This window comes from Coregonus lavaretus (assembly GCF_964263955.1).
Source record: "Coregonus lavaretus genome assembly, chromosome: 6".
In the NCBI taxonomy this organism is placed as follows: domain Eukaryota; kingdom Metazoa; phylum Chordata; class Actinopteri; order Salmoniformes; family Salmonidae; genus Coregonus; species Coregonus lavaretus.
In genome coordinates this window covers 45760864-45782406 of record NC_139993.1, presented here as the reverse complement: position 1 = coordinate 45782406, position 21543 = coordinate 45760864, and the positions used below count along the sequence as shown (strand labels likewise).

At 46.4% G+C, this 21543-nt stretch overlaps 1 protein-coding gene across 1 annotated transcript in view; it reads right to left on the bottom strand.

The window, feature by feature from the left end:
- Positions 1-1094: 1094 nt before the first annotated feature.
- LOC311131354 (ubiquitin carboxyl-terminal hydrolase 24-like) overlaps positions 1095-21543 on the bottom strand; it is a 40987-nt gene continuing 20538 nt past the window's right edge. Inside the window, exons 16-58 of the mRNA XM_084164307.1 lie at positions 19245-19394; positions 18955-19086; positions 18747-18858; positions 18541-18617; positions 17287-17427; positions 17146-17199; positions 16827-17009; positions 16453-16662; positions 16110-16283; positions 15929-16014; positions 15734-15842; positions 15379-15534; positions 15049-15242; positions 14494-14716; positions 14245-14407; positions 13921-14082; positions 13770-13840; positions 13539-13699; positions 11602-11663; positions 11311-11502; positions 10943-11202; positions 10477-10722; positions 10276-10374; positions 10052-10134; positions 9763-9904; positions 9301-9629; positions 9039-9160; positions 8340-8481; positions 8105-8255; positions 7847-7942; positions 7515-7732; positions 7144-7351; positions 6971-7060; positions 6695-6797; positions 6494-6612; positions 6299-6412; positions 6124-6189; positions 5963-6029; positions 5809-5887; positions 5531-5606; positions 4996-5193; positions 3336-3689; positions 1095-3172 (exon numbers count right to left, since the gene is read on the bottom strand). Of these exons, the coding sequence (XP_084020433.1) occupies positions 3627-3689; positions 4996-5193; positions 5531-5606; positions 5809-5887; positions 5963-6029; positions 6124-6189; positions 6299-6412; positions 6494-6612; positions 6695-6797; positions 6971-7060; positions 7144-7351; positions 7515-7732; positions 7847-7942; positions 8105-8255; positions 8340-8481; positions 9039-9160; positions 9301-9629; positions 9763-9904; positions 10052-10134; positions 10276-10374; positions 10477-10722; positions 10943-11202; positions 11311-11502; positions 11602-11663; positions 13539-13699; positions 13770-13840; positions 13921-14082; positions 14245-14407; positions 14494-14716; positions 15049-15242; positions 15379-15534; positions 15734-15842; positions 15929-16014; positions 16110-16283; positions 16453-16662; positions 16827-17009; positions 17146-17199; positions 17287-17427; positions 18541-18617; positions 18747-18858; positions 18955-19086; positions 19245-19394 (5883 nt within the window). The 3' untranslated portion in view covers positions 1095-3172; positions 3336-3626. The remainder of the gene's footprint in view (positions 3173-3335; positions 3690-4995; positions 5194-5530; positions 5607-5808; positions 5888-5962; positions 6030-6123; positions 6190-6298; positions 6413-6493; positions 6613-6694; positions 6798-6970; positions 7061-7143; positions 7352-7514; positions 7733-7846; positions 7943-8104; positions 8256-8339; positions 8482-9038; positions 9161-9300; positions 9630-9762; positions 9905-10051; positions 10135-10275; positions 10375-10476; positions 10723-10942; positions 11203-11310; positions 11503-11601; positions 11664-13538; positions 13700-13769; positions 13841-13920; positions 14083-14244; positions 14408-14493; positions 14717-15048; positions 15243-15378; positions 15535-15733; positions 15843-15928; positions 16015-16109; positions 16284-16452; positions 16663-16826; positions 17010-17145; positions 17200-17286; positions 17428-18540; positions 18618-18746; positions 18859-18954; positions 19087-19244; positions 19395-21543) is intronic.

Genomic DNA, 21543 nt, shown 5'->3' with positions numbered 1-21543 from the left:
CTGGACTTCCTGACAGGCCGCCCCCAGGTGGTAAGGGTAGGTAACAACACATCTGCCAGGCTGATCCTCAACACGGGGCCCCCTTAGGGGTGCGTGCTCAGTCCCCTCCTGTACTCCCTATTCACCCATGACTGCATGGCCAGGCACGACTCCAACACCATCATTAAGTTTGCCGACGACACAACAGTGGTATGCCTGATCACAGACAACGTTGAAACAGCCTATAGGGAGGAGGTCAGAGACCTGGCCGTGTGGTGCCAGGATAACAACCTCTCCCTCAACGTGATCAAGACAAAGGAGATGATTGTGGACTACAGGAAAAAAAAGAGGACTGAGCACGCCCCCATTCTCATCGACAACAAAGCCTATTCCCCCTCAGGAGAATGAAAAGATTTGGTATGGGTCCTCAGATCCTCAAAAAGTTCTACAGCTGCACCATCGAGAGCATCCTGACTGGTTGCATCACCGCCTGGTATGGCAACTGCTTGGCCTCCGACCGCAAGGCACTACAGAGGGTAAGTAAGCATTTCACTGTAATGTCTACACCTGTTGTATTCGGCGCATGTGGCAAATAAAATTTGATTTGATTTGATAATCAAACTGGATAATCAAATCACAGTGTGTGTTTCTGTGTCAGGTGGTGTTGATCTCTCAGAGCCCGGAGGAGAGAGGAACTGAAGACTGCATGGATGCTGCTGCAGGGGAGAAAAACAACAGGTACTGTATACACACACTCACGTAATATACTAAAATGTAGTATTACTAGGAAGTAATGTGATCATCACTGTATATTGATGATGTGATGGAGCTTCAGGGAGAAATCAGAACTGATTTTTCTCCCCCTTTTCTCAGCCTTCACTCTCGCAGTGTTCCGCTGACTGGTTTCCATGATGACAAGGTCAGCATCCGTGGCCCTGCCCTCTCTGAGCTCCTGAACAAACAGATCACTGACTCTGGTTCTGTCCCTCTGATCCTCTATTCCTCCCACAGCTGTCCCATACTGCAACTGGCTTGACCTGAAATAAACATAGTGATTTTATAATTTACTGTGATCACTCCTGCTTCACACAGACACACAAAGAACACAGTGTACAAAAGGCTGTGCATTTCAGTTTATTTTATATCAAATTTCCCCATAATCAAACTCTGATGTACAAATGAAAACTGGGTTTCAACATGCAGGGTTCTGCCACAGCGGACTGTCCTTCAGCAGGAGTAATGCTCAAAGCAGACAAACTGACAGAATAAAATCCTGGATCCATGTCACTCCTTCCCTCCTCCCTCCCTCCACCATGCAGATACAAATAAATGATTGATTAGTTGGTACTGTTCTGAGGAGGACTACATGTGCTGCTGAGGGTCAAACTGAACATTCTGCACTGTGAGTGGGGAGTGCTGTGTCACTGGCACACCTGACCACTCTGACATAGCCTTCTGAGACCAGGACCCGGTCAGTCTGCCGGTCAATGCGCAGCATGGTCACACATACACACACAGTTATTATAGCAAGTCATCTGTGGACAGGTAGGGGATTGGGGTGAGAGGAGACAAGGGTGCGAGGTGTGAGGAGTTGGGAGATGAAGGCACTTGAATTCTCCCAGGGGTTGGGTTAGGTCAAGAGGTTAGTGGTCAGGGTGGGGTTGTTTGGTGTCAGAGCAATGACTATATATATATATATAAATGGACAAAGCCATCGATCACATGACACTATTCAATCCTATGTGAAGATTCAATAGCGCATTTGAAGCCAAGGAAGTCGTTAAGATGGTGTCTCATGTGGGCGATTTATGTAGACATAACATGTGCAGTTTGAGCTACTCTAGGAATTATATGTTGCAGGCTAGCTCAGTGCTGCCACCTCTCATTAAGTCTGTCAAGTTGAAGGCAGAACAGGGTACTGCAGGCTGCCATAAGCTACTAAATTACTTCGGTGTACAATTTTAAAATAATGGGTTCAAGGACATACATCTGGTGTAATAGAAGCAATTATTGGTACCATGATTGTCTTCCATTTTTATTTATTTATTACACGAAGATTGCCATATTCCCATTCACTATAATGGGGGATACTGTTTTCTGCAAACAATGCCTGCAGTACTGCGGTCGGCCTTGAACTTTGTGGCATCAATGAGAGGGGGCAGTTGTTCTCCCTTGAGCTTAGGAGTCAGAGGTTATGCCCCCTCTGTGCGTCCCAATGGCAGACGTGAACAAACAAAGATAAACGAAGTCAAAGAAAGCAAAGCAGTTGGCAAATAAGTTCCTGAATAATGATAATGTAATGATCAAGCACAGAGGGTATGCTGTGTGTGTTTATGAGAGGGAGAGTGTGTGTGTGTGTGTGAATTTCATTGGCACCCAAAATTAAACTTGCTTCTGATCTCTCCTCTGATTGGCACGTTGACCCTCTGCTGTCTTGTGTCTGTGTGTGTTTGTGTCAAAGGGCAGCTGTGGTGGCATAAGGCATGAGTACAGTGATGTCAACTGATAAACAAATTAAACAAAAAAATAACTAAAATCCAGCACTGTGAGTCACTGTTCATCAGCTGGAGGGGAAGGAGAGTGCTGATTGGTTGGTTGGCTTTGTTCCGTTTGTGTTCTAGAACCCTCCATAGACTGCATGTGTTCTCTATGGAGGTATCAGCTGTGTGTGTCTGTGTGTAAAGCACTGACAACTCAGTTTGATGTGATAAAAAAAGAGAGGTGTGTTGGTGTGTGTGTGTGTGTGTGTGTGAGGAGGGTGGTTAATCTGGTCTAGAGGATCTAATCACTGCTGCTCTACTTCACTATAGACTGGGGTGGACTATAAAGTGCATACTTAAAATCCCCGGTTAAACGTGTGTGTGTGTGCATCGTAATTCCTCCAGAGCAGGTTATGCCTTATACCGCGGCCTCACACATACACACCTCTACAGAGTGGAGCACAGGATACTTTAAAATATCTTACATTTGAAATTACAGCTATGGAACAGATCTTTACAATAATGAATGTCTATTTAGTTATAGGCAAATATGAGCAACAACTTCAAAAACAAACAACCCTGTCCCTTCCTTGTGAGACAATATTGGCTCCATCTGAAGACACCCTACTGCCTATATAGCGCACTACCTCTGTCACTGAAGCTTTGGTCAAAAGTAGTGGACTATATAAGCAATAGGGTGACATCAGTGGAGGCTGGTGGGAGGAGCTATAGGAGGACGGGCTCATTGTAATGGCTGGAAAGGAATGTATGGAACGGTATCAAACACGTTTGACCACGTTTGACTCCGTTCCATTTATTCCATTTCAGCCATTACAATGAGCCCGTCCTCCTATAGCTCCTCCCACCAGCCTCCACTGGGTGACATTTCAGACTCGGCTAGTAAGAGAACAAACTGCTTTGTAATCCATTAGTCAGGTCTCTAAACTCTCCTCCAGCTCTGATTCCATTAGTCTGGTCTGGCAGGAAGTCACACATGATTATTCACGCATCCTTCGTTGCCCCAGCAACCAGGAGAATAAGTGTTCTGATTGGCTGTAGCGGGCCCCTCCCTCCATATTCTGGCCAATCAGAGGTGAAAAGCAGTCTGATTGGCTGTCTGGAGCCGTGCCGTCTCGCCATTGTAAAGATTGTGTCTGATAGGCGGATCTAAGGGTCAACATCCTCCAGATCACTCTTTGAATCACCGAGCATCATGGGAGACTCGGAACCCTGAGATAAAGAGAGAGGGGAGAGAGAGATTACATGAGACGTGGCATTTCAGAGGAAAGACATATACACTACCGTTCAAAAGTTTTCGAAAGAAAAGCAATTTTTTTGTCCATTAAAATAACATCAAATTGATCAGAAATACAGTGTAGACATTGTTAATGTTGTAAATGGCTATTGTAGCTGGAAACGGCTGATTTTTAATTGAATATCTACATAGGCGTGCAGAGGCCCATTATCAGCAACCATCAGTCCTGTGTTCCAATGGCACGTTGTGTTTGCTAATCCAAGTTTATCATTTGAAAAGGCTAATTGATCATTAGAAAACCCTTTTGCAATTATGTTAGCACAGCTGAAAACTGTTGTGCTGATTAAAGAACCAATAAAACTGGCCTTCTTGAGACTAGTTGTGTATCTGGAGCATCAGCAATTGTGGGTTCGATTACAGGCTCAAAATGTCCAGAAACAAATAACTTTCTTCTGAAACTCGTCAGTCTATTCTTGTTCTGAGAAATTAAGGCTATTCCATTTGAGAAATTGCCAAGAAACTGAAGTTCTCGTACAATAGCGCAAACTGGCTCTAACCAGAATAGAAAGAAGAGTGGGAGGCTCCGGTGCACAACTGAGCACCTCTGTACGCCTATGTAGATATTCCATTAAAAATCAGCCATTTGGTGGTCTAAGGCACTGCATCGCAGTGCCACTAGAGATCCTGGTTCTCGTCCAGGTTAGGGGAGGGTTTGGCCAGCAGGGATGTTCTTGTCCCATTGCGCACTAGCGCCTCCTGTGGCGGGCCGGGCGCAGTACACACTGACTCGGTCGCCAGGTGTATGGTGTTTCCTCCGACACATTGGTGCGGCTGGCTTCCGGGTTAAACGGGCATTGTGTCAAGAAGCAGTGCGGCTCGGTTGGGTTGTGTTTCGGAGGACGCACGGCTTGCAGCGATGGGACAAGACTGTAACTACCAATTGGATACCACGAAACTGGGGAGAAAAAGGGGGTAAAATACCTACAAAAAGCAGTTTCCAGCTACAATAGCCATTTACAACATTAACAATGTCTACACTGCATTTCAGATCAATTTGATGTTATTTAAAAAAACAAGGACATTTCTAAGTGACCCCAAACTTTTGAATGGTAGTATATATAGTGTTTATGAAATCGATTCATATGAAACTCTCCAGCCTAGATTTAGAGCCCCGTTCTGAGAAGTGACAATATCTCTGTTCTTGGGCCGTTACTGTTCTCTTTATACATTCTACCTCTGTAAAGTTTTCCATAAACACACTGTCAGACTGTCTGTGTGTACCTGTCGGAGGCTGCGGTCGGCGTTCTCATTGGCTGGACTGCCGTCAGAGCCGTTGCTGCTGCCAGACGGCTCCTTCTCGTTGAGCAGTGCTGTGGCATAGGCTAAGGTGTCCTGGGCTGAGATGGTGCGCTGGAACGTTTTGGCTGTGGACGTCTCATTGGACACGTTGCTCTGAGGAGTCCAGTAGTGTTCCGACATCTGACAGAGAAACACATTGTTACTCTAACGCATACTCTATGCTCTCCCACACACACACACACAAAATGCCACATGCATGTGCACTCACACAACAGGAGGTTGGTGGCACCTTCATTGGGGAGAACGGGCTCGTGGTAATGACTGGAGCGGAATAAGTGGAATGGTATCATATATGTCAAACTCATAGTTTCCAGGTGTTTGATGCCATTCCATTTGCGCCGTTCTGGCCATTATTATGAGTCCCCTCAGCAGCCTCCTGTGACTCACACGTACATATGAGAGACAGGTCTGTAATAGAGTGCTGGATTGTGTGTGTTATATTGTGCTTGACGCTTGCCTTTTTCTGCAGCCATTGCACTGCCCAGCTCCAGTGACCAGACAGGTCTTTAAAATAGTCCTTAGCAGGAGCACACCTGGAGACAGACACACACACACAAACACGTTATGTGAAAACAGGAAGTGTGAAATTAGAGGTTTTAACAGAACTGAAACATTTGCATTACTTTGATGTATTTGCTGCAACGGTCAAATCTACCCCCATTCAACATTTTCAGCCTGAGACACAATGGCGGCGACATGAACATATTTCGCAAAACGGTCTCTGGAGAAACTCACTTCTGTGCCAGGGTAACCAGGAACTTGACACACTGATAGCAGCGGCTGCTGTCCACGTTGTTACTCTGGTGCATCAATGCTGCAAACAAGAGAACAGAGTCACACACACACACACACCACACACAATCCCAGTGAAGAGTGGAAGGTAGCCTACCTAGCAGGCCTTTCTCTGACTCGAAGGCATACTTCAGTCTCTGAGTCTGAAGAGGATCCTCCACCACCTGAGAACACACACACACACACAGTCTGGAGCTAGCATTATTCTGTTTGTTTCCAAGGACATGCAGACAGGTTTGATTGCCAGCGGTCACTCACCAGCAACTCCTGCAGCAGCTGGAACACGTTCTTCAGCTCATGGGGCGGTGCAGTCTCCAACTGCGTCTACACACACACACACAGAGATCAGAATGGTATTGGCTGTGTTTTGTGCTGGGGTTTGTAGTTATCTGTGGTATTGGACATGTTTAGGGCTGGGAGTTGTAGTTCTTACCTTGAGCAGCTGTAGTACTCCGAGGGAGAAGGGTTCGTTACAGAAGGAACAGTACGTCACCATCTCTATCAGCACAGTCAGAGGGCCGGACAACTCCCGCACTGCAAACATCACCTACACACACGGAAAAAGTAAAAAATACATATAGATGTGTCAATGTGTATGTGTGTGTGTGCATGAGACTGTGTGTGTTACCTCCAGCAGGTAAGGCTGTCCCTCTGGGGTGAAGAGCGAGGCCATGATGTCAGCGTTGAGGTGGAGGAGGAGGGAGGAGGCAGGGACACTGCTCACATTCAGCTTACACACACCTTGATCTGAGAAACACACACAATCACGTCAGGTTCCACACATCAGCGTATTATGGAAGCATCCTAACTGTGGTCATGTGTGTGTTACCATGTGTGTGCTGTGTGTTGAGGTCTGAGTGGAGAGTCATCAGGGCCAGAGTGGAGTGCAGGTGCAGGAACTCTCTGGCCTGGGCTGGACTCCACCTCCGATTCTAGAGCGAGAGAATGAAAGAGCGATAGAGGGATAGAGAGGAAGCGGGAGCAAGATAGAGAGAGAGTGGGAAAAAGGTGATGAGATTCCAGAACCATCAACAACAACATCTTGTCATATTCATTTCTCTGCAGATTAGCAGGAATTGAGTGTGTGTGTTGTGTGTGTACGTACCTGGTTGTTCTGTCTGTTGGGTCCGAGGAGGAAGATGAGCATCCTACGATACGCTGAGTGTTTCAACAACAACTGGCACGGACCAGAGCCCTGGGAGAGAGAGATATTGGATATCAGAGTGGGTCTGTCTATGTGTGCGTGTAATGTGTTTATATGGTGCTTGTGTGTGTTACCCTCTGAGCAAAGTTGCTGAAGAGGCTGAAGTATTGGTTGCAGTGTTTGACGTTCTCAGGAACGTCTTTGTCCAATAGGGAGAGGAGCGCATCGGTCAGGCTGTCCAATCCAGAGTCAGCGAAGTGGAGCGCACTCTCTAAAGTTTTTTCCAAGATGGCTGCCACTACGACCCTCACCTCCCTCACCCCACACTCCAACAGACACACCCTGGGGGGGAGGAGAGAAAGAGAAGAGATGAGGGGGAGAAAGAGAAGATCAGTTGGATTGATGAGTAGTAATGTAAGTACTACAAGTAGTAGTATTATGTAAGTACTGCAGTGGTTCTGTGTGGAGTGTAGGTGTATTACAGTAGTATTATAGCAGTACTGACTTGGTGATCTCTCGTCCCTCAGGTTCCACCAGGTACTGAGCCATCCAGTGACAGGCTTCACTGCTTTTAGACAGCAACACCTCCACCGTAGCCATCCACTCCTCGGTGTCCACCCGCAGCTTCTTCTTGGTGTGGAGGTAGGTGTGGAACAGGAAGTGGACCGCCAACTGGAGACTCTCTCTGGCCATGGCCTGGTAGGCTGGGTGCTTCAGCTTCGTCTGCAATACAACACACATTGCTTATAAGAACAGCTTCGAGAGGCAGGCGCAACCTTGAATTATGCTGACACGTCTCCGTTTATCCTACACACACAAACAGTCACAAACACGTACCGCGTTGACGGAGGCCAGTGACAGGGTGAAGTTGAAGTAGTCACTATTGTACACATCTCTGTTCTTCATAAACTTCAGGTTCTCATCTCTCACCATCTACACACACACACAGACAGAGAGACAGAAGTTTGTCTTTGTTAGCTATCTGAGTTCAAGCCTAGGCATGAACACAGTGTGCTATTACAAGTCTTCAGGTCTCAGGCAAGGTTATTGATAAAAAACGTGGTCCACCGAACCGGTCTAGTCCAGTGTATTTACCTGGTAGATCCTAGCAGGCATCTTCTCCACAAACAGACCTTTCTTCTCTCCCTTCCGTACGAGGCGGGTCAGGACAGAGAGACGGTCATTGTTGGCCCTGGGGGGCCGAGGGGACGACTGGGGACTGACGTCTGGGCTAGAGGGTGCCGAACTACAGGGGAGAGAGAGGGTTAAAGTGTGAGTTGTGTGTGTGTATGAGGTGTGTATATTTAGGCTGTGTGTGTGTGTGACTCACAGTGTGAGGTCTTCTGCCTCTTGCCTCATGGCACTGACTCTGCTCTTCTTGGGGAGAACAGGAGAGTTCTGGTCACTGATCCTCTGGTAGAACAACATGTAGGCATTCCAATACCGCCGCCGCACGTCAGGGTAGGGGTTAGCTACACACACAGAGACAGACCGACACACACACAGAGAATGGGATGTTTGATCTTTCATGATGTCATTAAAGTTGCACTATGCAGAAATCGCTTCGCCATTTACTGGTTGCTAAAACTCGAATAGTTCGCCTAATTTCAGTTTTTGTTACAAAATAAGCTAGTATAGTGTAGAGAATCATTGTACTATCTAAACCACTGTGAAATACATTTCTCATAGCCCAAAATATTGTTGTTTCAGCTGTTTGAAACTGGTGTACAAAACCCAAAGTAAAAGACTCAAAAACAAAACTTAAGAAAGGGAAGCATAGAAATAGCGCACATAGAACATATATATCGCTTCTTAGACTTGATTTCAAGCGGAATGATTGATCTATAACTCCCATTTCTATGTGAATTTGGTCGGGTCGCCCAAAAAGTTACATATTACCACTTTAATGTACAGAAGGAACTGGAAGCGAGGGGGACCAAGGACGCTACTCGAGGGACACCACAACTTTTGCTGCTGAGAAAGTTTTATTGACATCCACTACTTGGTCTACCTGTAAAATAGGACTTACACTGGTCGTAGACCTTAGGCCGGTACTCTCCTCCAAAGCACTCATACTCCAGAGTCTCGTCGTTCATATCAAACTCCTCGACCACGTTGTCATTAAACTTATACCACCTTCCCCTAGCACTGCTGAGGACAGGAGAGGAAAGGATGGAGAGCAGAGAGGGAGAGGACAGGATGAGAAGTTGATCATTTGTGATAAAAAAATGTTACTTGTCTTAAACATGAGATATTTGTTTATAACACTAAAGTGTGTGTGTGTCTCTTACCGTCTGTCCTTGATGAAGGAGTAGTAGTGTCCAGCGTGTGCCTGTCCACTGTGGACTACAACTCCCACCAGTTCGTAGTTCTCTGAGATGGTCACCTTCTTCCTGGGTGAGCCCCCTGGCTCGGCCCGGCCATCTCCCCCCTCCGCCCCCCCATCCTGACGAGCCATGCCAGACACCGTGTAGGGCTCCATGTTCAGCACCCAGGGAAACCTGATCTGCTCGTCGTATTTGATGGAGCGTCCGCTCTCCCAGTCGAAACCGAAGCGCATCAGATGGATACAGAGAACACTGGGCAGGGACTTTATGCAAGTCCGCTTCACTGTGGTACGCTGTAGAGATACGCACACCACGTTAACATACATGTACACACAACACTGGACAGCGACTTAATAAACACCCTCTTTGCACACACATTAACACACACACACACACACACACACACACACACACACACACACACACCTTCTCCTTGCACTTTTCGCAGTAGTAGGCGTTGGTTCCTTCTAGCACCTCCCCCCTGACGAACTGGTCCAATGAGATCTCCAGACTCTGACAGGAAGTCACACCCAGGTTCAGCGCCATAAACGTCTCCTCTCGCTCATACCTACGATCAGGGATCAGAGGTTATAGTTAGGAGTTTAGAAGTGATGGCTGCCTTTGATTGTTTGTGTGTTTGTGTGTGTGTGTGTGTGTGTGTGTGTGTGTGTGTGTGTGTGTGTGTGTGTGTGTGTGTGTGTGTGTGTGCGCTCACCGGTGAGGGCAGTCTTTGCAGATCTTCTGATCAGAGAAGATTCCCTGGAAAGTATTCTTGAAGATCTGTTCACGGCCAATTTTCTGAAAAACAAGACAGACCCAACATCTCAATAATAATAAAGGTGTGTGTTGTGTTACATTATAGTACAAACGTGTTTAGTAGTGAATAGTGGAGGAGGGAAAAGTGGGAAAAGACAAGTGTCTTTTGTTATTGTGTGTTACCTTGAGGTGCTCGTCCAACTGGTCCACCAGTGAAGTGAAGAACTCATAGGCATCCTGTTGCTCTCGTACATACAGCTCCTTATTCCACATCTTAAAGATCTACAGAAACACATACATGTGTTATTTTTGACCGAAACATAGTTAAGTATGTACTGTGTATTAGAATGAGTGTGTGTGTAGTGCGTGCGCATGTTTAGATACCTTCCAGAAATTCTCAGGAACGTAGTACTGCAGCTTGCTCTCCATCAGATGTCCGAACAGAGACTGGACCTGACAGAACACACTCTCGTCTGGCTGCTGTGTGTTGTCCTCTATAGACAGAAAGGCCTCAGCCAGGCCAGGCTGCATGTACAGCTGCTGAAACACAGCATTCATATAGCAGGTGGCTCCACCGTTCTTTAACCCTACGAACCCTGACACAGAACAACTGTCCACCGGCGGGAGGAACTGAGAGAGGGGCACGGAGGGAGGGAATAGAAGAGAGAGAGTTAGACACGTTGACGGTAGACTGACTACAGCAAGCAGACCTATTACTCTTTCTTATAACATTACATACCTGTAACACTTCAGTTCTATCAAGCATTTCTCCATTCACGTGTGTTTCTTGGTCGTGTGTGTGTGTGCACGCAACTGTGTGCATGAGCGCAAGCATGTGTGTGAGACTCACGTCAAACTCCTTGCTGAGCGAGGGGTCTGACTGGTGGTGCATGGACAGCAGTTCTCTGGTGATGAGCTGTAGGTTGGCCACAGAGCTGTCTGCCAGCATCACCAGCACCTCGTAGGCTGCCAGTCTGCTGCTGGCCGTGCTGCACTTGGGGTGGAAGTCGTGGCTGGGGGGGGAGCTAGAGGCGGGGTTAGACGTGTTCAGGATGATGCGAGACGCTCGGAACAGGAAGTCATCCAACAGCTGCTGGATCAGAGAGGGACCTGCGAAGAACACACACAGAGACTTCAGAACACACACTGTCTACGAGATCCAGATGGTCGTACGACCTCCCGATCAAAATATCAAAACATGCTTGTGTGTGTTCTCACCCAGTTGTTCCTTCTCGGTGCCACAGAGTGACAGTAGTGTTTTGATGAGGCGGAGGTGTCCAGCCTGCAGGATGTTGTCAGCCTCGCTGGTCTCCATCTCAGAGCTCCAGCTGGGCTCAAAGTTATCCAACCAGCTGATCTCATCTTCCAACATGGCCGCCGCACTCACTGACAACACCTCCATCTCCGAACCTGAGGGTGTGGGACAGGAGCATTCATCATGTGTCAATGCCAGTGTTGTAAAACTGTTGGTGCGTGTGTGTGTGCATGCGTGTGTGTGTGTAAACTCACTGGTCAGGTCATCCAGTAGTTGACATCGCAGTTCAAAGTATTCAGTACACTGAGACAGCAACCTGGACAGACAGAACAATATTATACACTCAGATATAGACATATAGACAGGACACACAGAACAAAATGGGCCCTGGCGCTATACATCCATATACATTTATAACCAACTTTAGCTAAACTCAACAAAAAAAGAAACGTCTCTTTTTCAGGACCCTGTCTTTCAAAGATAATTCGTAAAAAATCCAAATAACTTCACAGATCTTCATTGTAAAGAGTATAAACACTGTTTCCCATGCTTTTTCAATGAACCATAAACAATGAATGAACATGCACCTGTGGAACGGTCGTTAAGACACTAACAACTTACAGACGGTAGGCAATTAAGGTCACAGTTATGAAAACTTAGGACACTAAAGAGGCCTTTCTACTGACTCTGAAAAACACCAAAAGAAAGATGCCCAGGGTCCCTGCTCATCTGCGTGAACGTGCCTTAGGCATGCTGCAAGGAGGCATGAGGACTGCAGATGTGGCCAGGGCAATAAATTGCAATGTCCGTACTGTGAGACGCCTAGGACAGCGCTACAGGGAGACAGGATGGACAGCTGATCGTCCTCGCAGTGGCAGACCACATGTAACAACACCTGCACAGGATAGGTACATCCGAACATCACACCTGCGGGACAGGTACAGGATGGCAACAACAACTGCCCGAGTTACACCAGGAACGCACAATCCCTCCATCAGTGCTCAGACTGTCCGCAATAGGCTGGACTGAGGACTTGTAGGCCTGTTGTAAGGCAGGTCCTCACCAGACATCACCGGCAACAACGTTGCCTATGGGCACAAACCCACCGTCGCTGGACCAGACAGGACTGGCAAAAAGTGCTCTTCACTGACGAGTCGCGGTTTTGTCTCACCAGGGGTGATGGTCGGATTCGCGTTTATCGTCGAAGGAATGAGCGTTACACCGAGGCCTGTACTCTGGAGCGGGATCGATTTGGAGGTGGAGGGTCCGTCATGGTCTGGGGCGGTGTGTCACAGCATCATCGGACTGAGCTTGCTGTCATTGCAGGCAATCTCAATGCTGTGTGTTACAGGGAAGACATCCTCCTCCCTCATGTGGTACCCTTCCTGCAGGCTCATCCTGACATGACCCTCCAGTATGACAATGCCACCAGCCATACTGCTCGTTCTGTGCGTGATTTCCTGCAAGACAGAAATGTCAGTGTTCTGCCATGGCCAGCGAAGAGCCCGGATCTCAATCCCATTGAGCACGTCTGGGACCTGTTGGATCGGAGGGTGAGGGCTAGGGCCATTCCCCTCAGAAATGTCTGGGAACTTGCAGGTGCCTTGGTGGAAGAGTGGGGTAACATCTCACAGCAAGAACTGGCAAATCTGGTGCAGTCCATGAGGAGGAGATGAACTGCAGTACTTAATGCAGCTGGTGGCCACACCCGATACTGATTGTTACTTTTGATTTTGACCCCCCCTTTGTTCAGGGACACATTATTCCATTTCGGTTAGTCACATGTCTGTGGAACTTGTTCAGTTTATGTCTCAGTTGTTGAATATTGTTATGTTCATACAAATATTTACACATGTTAAGTTTGCTGAAAATAAACACAGTTGACAGTGAGGACGTTTCTTTTTTTGCTGAGTTTATATAGATAATTTGGCGCCATCTGCTGTCAAACATTTTACATTACATTTTAGTCATTTAGCAGACGCTCTTATCCAGAGCGACTTACATGAGCAATTAGGGTTAAGTGCCTTGCTTAAGGGCACATCGACAGATTTTTCACCTAGTCGGCTCTGGGATTAGAACCAGCGACCTTTCGGTTACTGGCACAACGCTCTTACCCACTAAGCTACCTGCCGCCTAACTTCCTACTGCCTCCCAGCAGCAATGACAACAACACGTGTGTGTGTGTGTGTACCTCTGGTTGACTCCTCTCATGACAGACGTGGGGCTCCAGAGGGGCAGCTGGGAGGTGAGGACGACTCGGAGCAAGAACACGTTGGGTTTGATGATCTCAGGGAACGCAGACGTGTCTGATTGGCTCAGAGTGTACAGCTGGTCACACGCCACGTGCCGGATCTGACAGAGACACGGGTTATAACACACACACACTCAGTCTCACACCCCCACTCCCACACACCCTAGTTACCTCTCCACTGGCTGATCCCAGCAGGATGTCGATGATGAAGTCGCTGACACAGGGGAGGTTGTAGAATGACCCTGGATAGAGACAAACACTGTTAGCATTTGGTCTTCACAAAACAGTGTGTGTTTGTGTGTGTGTGTGTGTGACGTGTTACCTAGCTGCTGTGTCCGTAGCTGTAGACAGGTGACCAGTAGAGACAGGGCCTCTCTAGCGATGATGCAGTCTTTAATAGAAACACTCTGCTGCTTCACGCATATCCCAGCATGCAACGCTGTGGGTGGCGCCTCGCCCTCACTGCTGGAGCTGCAGTTACTTCCTGTACAATGAGAGACATCAGGAGAGGGCAAAACAATCAGAATATCCGAATAACAGGCAATAATCTATTTAATTGCTAATAATTCAGGCTGATGTTTATGTTGTGAAATCTGTGTCAATGTTATCCGTCAGTTTCTTGTGTGTGTGTGTGTGTGTGTCTCACCAGTGCTGCTGACACGGCTGCGGACAACGAGGGGGAGGAGTGAGCTGTGTTCAGGTCTGATTGGCTGAGGACTGCCGACGAGGTCCAATCGGCCGGCGGCTGCTGCCCAGGTTAGACGCATGAAACACGCCACCGTCGAGGTGAAGTCCCCCACCTCCATCGTCTACAAAGGAGAGACAGGGTTAGAGGTGTGCGTTAGATGTGTGTGTATTAGGTGCATGTGTGTGTTAGGTATGCGTGTGTGGGTACCTGAATAGCTACACGTGCAGCAGGGATGATCTCCTCTACTCTGATGGAGGAGCGGTCAGACAGAGACATCTGTCTATAGGAGCTCTTCTCAGGCGTTCCACACAGCGACAGCTGTCTCCCTGGTCGCCCCGCGTTACGGAATGGCCGACTAGACAGCGTGTCGCCCTCTCGGATGACATCATCATCCAGCAACGACGGCATACTTTGGCCAACCAATAGGAACCTGCAGGGAAAAGGAAGATCCAATCACATTCAACCTCTCTAACAATGTATATTTCTTTGTGTATGTGTGGGATTCTATTAATATCCTTGTGGGTACCGGAAATCCCCAAAAGTCCCCACAAGGATAGTAAAACAAGGAAAACCTCTCCCTTGTGGGGACATTTCCCACATCCCCATGAGGACAAACACTATTTTAAGCTTAGGGGTTAGGTTTAGGGTTAGAATTAGGGTTAGGTGTTAGGAGTTCATGTTAGGGAAAATAGGATTTTGAATAGAAATGTTAGCTCACCACAAGGATAGAAAAACATATGCTGTGTGTGTATGTGTGTGTACCTGGCCAGTTGTAGACAGATAGAGTAGACACCCTGTCTGGTTTCATAGTCCACCTCAGAGGGAATAGAGTCTCGCTGCATCACGTTTACCACCAAACTGAGTCCTCCCGCTTTCAGGAAGTTCTCACAGAAAGACTTGACACTGGTCTTAGCCATCTCATCATCTGAGGTCGGCATCAACTTAGAACTCAACACCTAATGAGAGAGAGAGAGAGCGAGAGAGAGAGAGAGTGGTCGAAGGAAGAAATGTGTGAAGTGTGTCCGTGTAGAAATGTGAGTGTTGTGTGTGTGTGTGTGTGTGTGTGTGTGTATATTTAGTGTGTGTGTGCACCTCTAGGTTGTAGAGGACTCTGAAGGTGGACATCCCGGGAGCAGAGGATCTGAAGAGTGATTCCAAGATGGAGGCAGCACTGGGCTGGTGCTGCTGCTTAGAACCCAAAGACGGAGACCGAGAGCCTGACCCCTGACCCAGGGTGAACAATGTCTTCTACAGGAGACACACACAGGAAACACATACATTTTATCACACTGGCTCTGGTCAGAGGAGTTGAACTCTCCTCATCATAATTTCAACCTAAACACAACCTTACCCACTGGTGGGCCTGACCTGATGGTTGTTTGTACAGGACTAGGATATAATAGTACTGATGGGTTAGTAGCTATATAACTAGTTAATATTTATGTACCTGGTGACTCCAGACACTGGATTCTTTGGGAACAAAGTTATCTAGAGCGTCCTGAACCTCTGGGTCTGTTGGGATCAGCAGCAGCAGCTTACGCACACGCAGGGTTATCCTGGAACGCACACACAGAACATAATAAATGTTTTACCATTCGGGAGTCAGGTCCAGGTCCTTGAAGGATCTGCGTGAGTAACTCACCGTGGTTCATCCAGGTTGGCCAGCTGGTAAAGCATCTCAAACACGTTACACACCAACGCCATGACAACACCTGGAAGGGACTTCTCCTACACACACACCGTTAGCACATAATCAGACTCAAACATTAACTGTTTGTATATATATACACATGTGCGTGCGTGTGTGTGTGTGTGTGGTGTACCTGTTCCATAGCGTAGGCTGAGTTGAAGACAGCGGAGCTGGAGGAGGAAGCGGAGACGGAGGACTCTGAGCTGCCACCAGAGGGCGTGCCTGTGCCGGAGCTCTTCACTGTCAGAGACTGCTCATCACTGAACCCCAGCTGGGACAACAGCTTCTGGTCCCGGTTCATAGTCAACTATAGACAGAGAGAGAGAGTTACACAAAACACACATACATAGTTACATATGATATACAGTCACACATACAGAGACACACTTCCATCTTTTGGCTTACTATGCTGTCACACATACTTTGTTCAGTCAACAACACAAACACACAGACAAAGATACAAATAACACACTCACCACGCTGTCGTTGGCAAAGATCTGGACGTTGTCGACTGGACAGTTGAGATGCTCAGCGATCTTCCAGCGGATGCTGCCTATAGTCTCGTTACTGTGGGCCTCCAGTGTGAAGGTGTCTTTGGTGGACTCATAGGTGACATGCAGAGAGACAGGGTGGCCATTGAACGACGCTCCGTGAGGTAGAATGGTACGAGGCACAGAGTACAGGTCCTACACATACAAACACAGAGTAATATTTTAATGTGTCCATCTCATTCTTTCACCCCACTTCTCATCACTCAAATGTAAATAGTTTGTAACTACATGTGAAAATGTTGGGGGTGAAAACCAGTTGCTTGGTCAGTGTGATGTCAAAGCCAGAGAGAGAGGATTACCTCGATAGTGATGACATAACGCTCAGCCAATAGCAGCAGCCTCTCAATGATCACCAGCTTGGTGGACCTGGAAGGCGATTGGACAGACGTGGCTACAGTCGGCATGGTGGTGGCCGTCAGCATCTTGGTTGCCCTGGTAACAGCATGAGTCAACGTGGGCCCTCCTAGAGCTGAACTGGCCGCCTGAGAGAGAAAGAAGAAGGCAAGGAGACTTTGAATTTCATCAATTCACTAAGCTTTATTAGCAAAGTATGTAATTATCTTATATAAGAAGTTAAACACATTCCATCTGATAGTTGTGTGTGAATGAAGAACTCACCTCCAGTCGTTTGTAACAATCCGCAATGAACTTCTTGTGTAAAGACACAGAATCCTACACAGACACAAAGAGTGAATACCAGAGACTGTAGCCCAGCTACACACAACCCCCAACCCCCCCCACTCCCCCTCACACACACACCTTCTTCATCTTGGGGTTGAGGTTGGTGTAGCTGTAGGTGATGATTAGCTGGATGGCCTCGTTAGCAATCTCCTCGTCAGGTGTTTCCATGGCGATGCGCCAGATAAAGTCCATCCCAGCCAGGTCTAGCCGCTCCACACACTACACACACACACAAAACAGGATTAGGGTTTTTATGTCCCACAGGTGCATTAATCCTAAATGTCATGCTAGTGTTAGCCTCTTATGCTAATATGCTGAATGAATTGACAATGAATTGATAATGTTTTACAGCTTTGTCATTCAATTTTTACAAAATATACACTACCGTTCAAAAGTTTGGGATCACTTAGAAATGTCCTTGTTTTTGAAAGAAAAGCAATTTTTTTGTCCATTAAAATAACATCAAATTGATCAGAAATACAGTGTAGACATTGTTAATGTTGTAAATGGCTATTGTAGCTGGAAACGGCTGATTTAAAATTTGTAACTTTCTTCTGAAACTCGTCAGTATATTCTTGTTCGGAGAAATTAAGGCTATTCCATGCGAGAAATTGCCAAGAAACTGAAGATCTCGTACAACGCTGTGTACTACTCCCTTCACAGAACAGCGCAAGCTGGCTCTAACCAGAATAGAAAGAGGAGTGGGAGGCCCCGGTGCACAACTGAGCAAGAGGACAAATACATTAGAGTGTCTAGTTTGAGGAACAGGCGCCTCACAGGAAAAAAACATATCTCAGACTGGCCAATAAAAATAAAAGATTAAGATGGGCAGTCTGAAATATGGCTTTTTCTTTGCAACTCTGCCTAGAAGGTCAACATCCCGGAGTCGCCTCTTCGCTGTTGACGTTAAGACTGGTGTTTTGCGGGTACTATTTAATGAAGCTGCCAGTTGAGGACCTGTGAGGCGTGCCATTGGAACACAGGACTGCCGTTTCCAGCTATAATAGCCATTTACAACATTAACAATGTCTACACTGTATTTCTGATCAATTTGATGTTATTTTAATGGACAAAAAAATTGCTTTTCTTTCGAAAACAAGGACATTTCTAAGTGACCCCAAACTTTTGAACAGTAGTGTATATATTTTACATATAATAAGACCACACAGAGGACCAGAGATGATTACAAACACCTGTGATAATCTGAAGTACCCCAAAATGCCACTACATGTCATCATGTGATAAAATCCTTGAAAGTTACAAAAATTCTGGTAGTTTACTGGTTACTAGTTATATGCTCTCCCTTGGCAACCCTAGTTTGGACTGACTCACCAGTTGAGTCCCCTGGCGTTTCAAGCGATGGTCACACAGGTTGACGTTCTCAAAGAAGGTCTTAAACAGATTAAAGCCTGAAACATCCCAAATAAAACACTGGTTAAAGCCACTACATAAGATCTACATAATATTCTAAGAGTGGGCCATCAACAAAAACGTTAACAAAATAACGTGTCAAATGTGTGTGTGATTGTGTGTCTCACCATTCATAGTAATCTCGTAGGGCTCCAGTTTGAGGATCTTCTCTTTGAAGAGCTGCTGCTGAACATCACTCTCCAGATCATGCTGGCCCTTAGTGAACCACTCAAAACACATCTACACACACACATACACACACACACACACAGTTAAAGTTAGTGTATACATACAGAGTAGACTATGTAATATAGAGTATGTAACACGTGTGTGTACCTCTCTGTCCAGCTCGCAGACTTCGGGTCCAGAGACCAGGCAGTCCCATAGTTCTTTGGCTCTGTTCCAGACCAGGTAGAGGCTGGCCTCCTGGAGGAAGAAGGCCAGGAACCTTAAGTGGCCATCTAGATACTGGAGCGGGAGGGAGAGCGAGTCAGGAACCAACAAGGACTTCATGTGTTTATCTCACAGAGATCAAAATCCTCAATTCATCATCTCAACCACATAAACTTCTACCAAAGCAAATCACACACACACACACACACACACACACACAGAGGGTACTGTACCTCCTGGTAGGTGTATCGTCCGTCCACCAATGTGTGACCGGTCAGTCCATTGTTCCCAGCGGCAGACACCGCTAGTCGATGACAGACCACCAGAGATCCTGTAATCAGCTTGACGATCTCAAAGTTCTTCTTCAAGTCCTGGATGATGCTCTGCTGGGGGAGCACATGTGCTATGAAGATGTGTCTGTGGCTTTTGATGTCTGTAATAGAGGCCAACCGATTTATTGGTTGACCGATATTGTCGGCCGATATTAGCCTTTTACCGATGTATTTGTATCGCCGTTTAACCGATATAAGATGCGGAGAAAACGTTCACCAAAAAAAGCTGTTGTTCATAGAAGTTGACTTTTTTGTGCATTTCATTATTTGTACTGAAGAGGTCGCTCTTTACATGGCTATAAGCCTATATTGCCTTGGCGCGCTACACTAATAGACAATTTAAGCTTGATACAAAATGTGGTCGGATTTGTACGGAGGGTGTGCCTCTCAAATTTTGTAACAATGTGGAGGGCACCATATACCTCCACATTGACATGACTGGTTGATGGTAGGTGGGAGGTCCTGTACAAACACAAAATTACTGCCTTAACAACTTCCTTCACAACAGCTCTGCGCTGCTCCGAGAAGCGCAAGAAGTATCAATGCCCTGACTTCTGCAGAGGCCGTATCACTGTAAATGCTGCACGGCCAATGCAGACGTTGGATTGACCATGCAGCGCCTTTAAGACTGGACACTACCACCTGGCCAACTCAACTACACCAGTCAGAGGAGGGCAGGGTTGCCATGTCCATGGTTCTGCTGCAAAATTGGGCAACTTTCAAAACGATGTCGCCGGTGAAAATGTATTGGTCGCGGGTTTTTGGACTACTTCTAAATTGCACCGTGTCCGACATGTCATTTTTCTTAAAAATATATATTTCACTGTGACCTGCTGCTGCTTACCATCAGGTAGTGAGGCAGCCTGTTGCTGAGTGCGTGAGTGGTGGGGAGGGGGAGGTCCGGAGGGGTGTGTGTGTTGAGACTGAGCGCTGCAGCAGGCAGATGAGTCACGTGAGTGAGAGAAGATAGAGCAGCATGCGCACACGTCATGACCACCTTTTACCAGTTGTAGGTAGGCTATTTAGATTGTCTTTATGGAGACACCTATTTCCAACCCTTTTCCCATCAAACATATTAACGCGCTAGAACTGATGAGCATCAAGAAATAACTCCCACCAGAAGTGGTTTAAACTGCAATCTATTATCAACTTTGTTTATGGAAAACCATATCTAGCAAAGGGTTTTACACATGCTCAGTTCTTGGGTCTCGAGTGCTGCACAATGAAACTGACAGTGGAGAGTGATACATCTGTTGGCCATTACGTAGCCTATTAATGAAATGACGATATCACTGGAGTCGTTGCAAATCAATTTGTGGCACTTGTGTAGCCTACCTGGAGCTGGCAAACGGATTTAATTAATAGCCTATAACTTCAGTTTACTGTTGTTGTAGCCTTGTGTTATTATGCAATTATTACTGGCCATGTTTAGTTAATGAAATCGGAAGTTATCAACTGTGATCATGGTAACAGTTCTATCGCAATTGCCGATCAGCTGTTGTTAGAATGCATTAGATTGAAGGTAACAGTCAGTCAGATTAGGCTACTGGTTTAAAAAAACAAAACACTGGCTGTTGTTGACAAGCATAGGCCTATTCAGTTCATATCCATATTACTAATATATATGATTCAGTGATTGAAATTAAGACCCCTTCCACAGTAACCTATTCCAGCAGGCTATTGGGCAACAGAAGCACTTACCTCGAAATCGCCTCGCTATTCATGTTAAATAAATTAGTCTGTTCATTTGAACGAAGCAAGCTACTAAATCGTTCATCTTACATCTTGCCTGGGCTACTGTAGGCTATCAGGGGCTAGCTAACCAAACCATGGCAAAGTTGAATTACAATCATAAACACAGATTTTAGTAGCCTATGCCTATTGAAATGACAAGTCAATCTCGCAGATATGCAATTTATAACAGTTTGTAGTCTTAACATCTCGCACATAATAACAACACAACTGCCAGAAAATAGCCTAACATTATTTTGAAGTTCGTCCAAGTCTTTCTTGTGCAGAGATTTTGAGACCCTCTGTCCAACTTTCATCCCTCAAACTCTCCTGTTGGATTTATCTATAGTTATGCACATGCGCATAGGGGATTTATTTACAATCATAGCAGTCAAACAAGTTAAATCAGCATAAATTGATGGAAAAACATTTGGCGAGTTTAATAAGGGCAAATTATATTTTCTCTTAC